At 52.1% G+C, this 5,257-nt stretch overlaps 1 protein-coding gene across 3 annotated transcripts in view; it reads right to left on the bottom strand.

Annotated features, from left to right (window-relative positions):
* Positions 1–5,257, bottom strand: part of TCF25 (transcription factor 25) — a 40,414-nt gene that overhangs the window by 4,976 nt on the left and 30,181 nt on the right. For all 3 annotated transcript variants that reach the window (XM_012812051.2, XM_003800813.3, XM_023507494.1), the window contains 3 exons: positions 3,573–3,732; positions 1,747–1,834; positions 451–609 (listed from right to left, as the gene is read on the bottom strand). In XM_012812051.2, the coding sequence (XP_012667505.1) occupies positions 451–609; positions 1,747–1,834; positions 3,573–3,732 (407 nt within the window). The remainder of the gene's footprint in view (positions 1–450; positions 610–1,746; positions 1,835–3,572; positions 3,733–5,257) is intronic.

Genomic DNA, 5,257 nt, shown 5'->3' with positions numbered 1-5,257 from the left:
AGTAGGGACAGAGGCCCTGATAGACACTCGCCCTGGACCCCTATCTGCTCCCATCTGCCAGGAGAGAGAGGGTACCCAAGAGAGACAACAGTGTGCATGAGACTGACCATTACTACAACAAATGTGGACACACAAAATCATAACCAGAACAGACAAAACCACTGTCACAGGTAACAACATATGTTAATTCTGTAGTTGCGTGGTAACACCAACAGTGACCACCCTCCAGGAAACCTGAGGACAAGAAAGGCTACGCACACGGGTGACACGCTGACTCCCTTAACCTTTAACAGGCTTGGTAGCTAGTTGTCCACAGCAATTCAGGGAGCTGCGGCCCCCACTGTGTCTGGAGTCAGAGGCTCCCATGCCTGTGATGAGGGTCTCTAAGGAGAGGGGGTGGCAGGGCTGGTGCCCGCATCTGACACGTCCTCACACACATCTAGGGCTCACCTGCTCTCACAGGCTTCCACAGCAGGGTCTCCAGCATCCACTGCCTGCAGAACCTCACGGACATTGTCCTCCAGCCAACTCATGGTGATGGGCTCCTTCCACAGGAAGTGCGACCTCCCGAGGTAGAGACTCACCAGCTGGCTCAGAGCAGGAGGTTGGCTGGGGGAGAGCAGGGCCTGTGAGGAGACCCCACACTGGCCAGAGCCCGCCCTCAAGGCCTGCAGAGTCCTACTGATGAGCAGAGGGCACACCTATGCACCTATGTGCTGGGAAGGAGGCAGCCTCCTTTGCTGCTACACCTGGGGACACTTGACCTCCAGGAAGGCTCACAGAGTCTGTTACTTCCTATATGTTATATATATATATTTTTTTTTTTTTCTGAGACAGAGTCTCACTTTGTTGCCCCCAGTAGAGTGCCATGGCATCATAGCTCATAGCAACCTCAAACTCCTGCTTCAGCCTCCCAAGTAGCTGGGATTACAGGCATCCACCAAAAAGCACCTGGCTAGTTTTTTTCTATTTCTAGTAAAGACAAGTCTTGCTCTTGCTCAGGCTGATCTCAAACTCCTGAGCTCAAGGGATCCTCCTGCTTCAGCCTCCCAGAGTGCTGGGATCTCTGGTGTGAGCTACTACACCTAGCCTATTTTTTTTTTTTAAAGACTGGGTCTTGCCCTATAACCCAGCGTAAAGTGCCATGGTGCAATCATAGCTTGCTATAGCCTCAAACTAAGGCATGCACCACCATGCCCAGATAATTTATGTATTTTATGTAGAGATAGGGTCTTGCTATGTCGCACAGGCTGTTCTTACACTCTTGGCCTCAAGGACTTCTGCCCCAACCTCCCAAAGTGCTAGAATTATGGGCGTGAGCCAATGTACCCAGACTGTTTCCTCTTTTATTTTTAATAGAAGTCTGGAGAAGGCCCTGTGTCACGAGTGCAGTACAGGAGCCTTGATGTGCTAGTGACTGAGATCACAGTTGCTCTGACTTCTCTGCTCCCCCTGCCATGCCCTGTCCCACTCTCATTGGGAAGCAACTTTGTGAATCTTATTTTTAAGCTGGGGGCTGCTCACTTGTCCCAGCAGTGGTTATCTCCATGCCCATACAGCCGGGGGCTCCAGGGCCTTCCCTGGTTGGAGGATAGCTCCAGCTCCCCAGGAGCTCTGCATCCCTGAGGACATTGTCCGCCTGTTTGCCTGCCCAGGAGGCCCCGCCCCGGAGGCCCCACCCCAGGGCCTCCTGCATTATGAGGAATGGCCCCCCACACCCAGGCCCTCAGGCCCTTCTGCTCTTACCTGATCTCGGCGTTGGGTCCAAAGAAGCAGTGACTAGAGACGGCAGCGTCAGGCCGCACGCTGCAGTACTCCAGCAGAGGCATCAGCACTGAGGATGCAGAGGCTGCGTGTGGGCCCTATAGGCACCTGCCTGGCCACTCCCAGCCCCAGGGCGGGGTCCTTGTCCCAGGACCTTATCTCAGCTTGGTGTGTGTGAGGCAGTAGTGAGGGGCCTGGGCGTGCAGGGGTCCTTGTTTTGGACAAACACTCTGAGCTGCCACTGCCAGAGACACCAAGGTCCAAGGCTGGTATAACTTCCCATAGGCCTGGAGGAGCTGTGACCTTGAAGGTGGATGTGTGACCTTGAAGGTAGACAGTCCCTCCCAGTATCCACATCTGCCTCCTAGGGAGGGCCACCAAGGACCCTCCAAACCTATGTGGGTGGACAATTCAACCATAAAGACCAGGTCTCATGTCAGACTGGTGAAAGTGGATGCACTGGGGTGTGGCTCCTGGTTGCCCTATCCCCCCAGGGCAGAGCCTGTCTCTGCCCATCTTGTATATAGTGCTCTGTGGCTGAGGGGCCGTGGCTGCTGTGGACAGCCTGCCTGCTGGAATCTGCTGCTAAGTGACCTGGAGGGGATATCCTGCCAAGGCCATGCCTGCCACCCGTGTGAGCAGTGATGGCAGCTCTGCTGTATACAGGCCCCAACAAGCCCTGTGTGTGACATGCCCGGTCTTGTGGGACAGAGGACACTGACAGCTACCTCTGACCCCAGAGGGGACGGAGTTGGCTTCTGAGACAAAGTCACTGAGCCTTTGGGGTCAGTGAGCAGCCTCTGTCCTCGACTGAAGCCTGACAAGGCCCCACCGGGGCACAGCCTGCCAATTTAAGGAGAGACCTAACCCCACACTGAGGGCTCCAAGGTAGCAATGCTGATTCCAGGACTTTCTAACAGAAGACACCTGGCCACTTAAGGGTGCACACGAGTTATGCACACAAAGCCCCCACCCCCGCACATACATATACCCAGTGCCCACAAGGATAACTCTGTCTTTTTTTTTTATTTGAGACAGATCTTACTCTGTCCCCCTAGGCAGAATGCTGTGGCATCATCATAGCTCACTACACTGTCAAACTCCTGGGCTCAAGTGATCCTCTTGCCTCAGCCTCCCAAGTAGTTGGGACTACAGGCGCCTGCCATTACACCCAGCTAATTTTTCTATTTTTAGTAGAGATGTGGTCTTGCTCTTGCTCAGGCTGGTCTCAAATTCCTAAGCTCAAGGGATCTAACTGTCTTGGTTTCCCAGAGTGCTGGGATTAGAGGTGTGAGCCACTGTGCCCGGTCGGGAACTATCTTAAAAGAGAGGTTTCACCTATGCTTTTAGGGAAAGGCCAACCCCCTTACGCTCTGACCAGGCAGCAGCCTTGCCATGCCGGCCCTGTGTGTCTAGACAGAGGCACATGGAGGTAGGGCTCAGGGCCTGCCGAGGATGCTGAACTACAGGGGTCCCTCTGCTTCTCCATGGGCCTGAGCATGACCCTCTGCTGGATGTGCTCCAGGACTCTGTAGACCCTCGCCTGTACCCACTCCTCCCCTGAAGAGGCCATCTAACACGGCACCGGCCAGCCAACCCTGTCTCCTGGCCCTAGAATGTTTGTCCCTCTCCTTTGGGCCCCTCAGTCTACCCTGGCTCAAAGCCGGCTCACTGAGATAGACGAAATAGCTTCCAAAGAGTTTGGCATACTTTTAGGGTCTATCAGATAATGTATCTTTCTGTTAGTGTAGGGAAGGCTGGGACCTGGCCTCCACCACCAGGAAGACAAGCTGCCAGGGGCTGCCTACCTCCAGGGAACATGATGAGAGCCTGTTGTATCAAGAGAGAGGCCTTTTCTCTGGCAGAGCTGAGCTCCTGCTCTGGGAGGTCTGTTTGCTGACTCAGCAGAAAATACGCCAGTGGAACAGAGAAGGCAAAATTTGGGAGCTGAGACAGGTTCCGATGACCCTACAAAGAGTGAAGAAACAGACTTTGGGGTCTCAAGGTCATAAAGACAAATACATGAAGTTCACAGCTCCTCTGGCACCACAAACTGAACTCTCCCATGAGCAAATACAAGGTAACTTCAGCTTCCATCTGGGGATTTTCTATATGCAAAAAAGGCAGAAGGATGTGAGGGTGTGAGGACATTATGGGGGTGGAGGACGAATGAAGCAGCAAGAAGATCTGCAGTTGCCTGGAGTGGCAGTGCTGTGGGAAGCACTGTCTCTGCTCCACTGCTAGGGAATCTGCTCTCATTTCCCAGTACCCTCCCGCCTTTTCCCACTTTTGTACAACTAGACATGTCACTGTATTTTTTCTATTAAAGGTAAATCACAGTTTTCATAGAGCTTTGAAACCTTATCCACATTCTGTAACCCCAGCTCGGTGGCATCCCTGAGTGAGGCTTCCCTGGAACTGTGCTGTCAGGAGCTGCAGGTATATATATATTTTTTTAACTGTTCCAAGGTTCCTCTTTTATGTGTGAAGTAGGATTACAGTACTTGAGCTATACTTTTTTTTTTTTTTTTTTTGAGACAGAGCCTCAAGCTATTGTCCTGGGTAGAGTGCCATGGCATCACACAGCTCACAGTAACCTCCAACTCCTGGGCCTAGGCAATTCTCCTGCCTCAGCCTCCCGAGTAGCCCGCCATAATGCCTGGCTATTTTTTTGTTGCAGTTTGGCCAGGGCCGGGTTCAAACCCGCCATCCTTGGTACATGGGGCCGGCATCCTACCCACTGAGCCAGAGGCGCCACCCTACTTGAGTTATACTATGGTAAACTGAAAATGCTCATTGTAACCACAGGGGGAAAAATCTCAAAGAAGAGATTATCTGCATGCTCATGTCCACTGCAGCACTATTCACAGTGGCCCAGAGGTGGGAGCAATACAAGTGTACTGCAGAGGAAGAAAAAATGGTATATCTACATAGCGGAGTCCAGGCATGCTTGAGAGCATGAGGATTCAGTTTTACATCCCTCAATTTAAAAAATACTTTATTGTGGCTTGGCCACAAGTTGGTGGGTTCGAACCCAGCCTGGGCCAACTAAAACAACAATGACCACTGCAACAAAAAATAGCTGGGTATTGTGGCGGGCACCTGTAGTCTGAGTTACTTGGGAAGCTGAGGCAAGAGAATCACTTGAGCCCAGGAGTTAGAGGTTGCTGTGAGCTGTGGTGCCAAAGCACTCTATTGAGGGTGACACAGTGATACTCTGTCTCAAAAAAAAAAACCAACCAAACAAAAAACTTTATTGCCAAACAGTGAAGTGAGCACTAATAGACTTGCTCAGTACAGGGTTGTCACAACCCTCAGTTCATTAAAAATGTGATAAAATGGCTAGGGCTCAGCCACATACACGGGAGTGGGGGGTTCGAACCCAGCCCAGGCCTGCCAAACAACGACAACTACAACAACAAAAAAATAGCCAGGTGTTGTGGCGGGCACCTGTAGTCCCAGCTACTTGGGAAGCTGAGGCACAAGAATCACT

The sequence above is a fragment of the Otolemur garnettii genome, unplaced genomic scaffold, assembly GCF_000181295.1.
Source record: "Otolemur garnettii isolate 467f Iridium unplaced genomic scaffold, OtoGar3 scaffold00185, whole genome shotgun sequence".
Classification (NCBI taxonomy): Eukaryota; Metazoa; Chordata; class Mammalia; order Primates; family Galagidae; genus Otolemur; species Otolemur garnettii.
The sequence above is the reverse complement of the archived record's forward strand: the minus strand, read 5'-3'. Positions and strand labels throughout refer to the sequence as shown.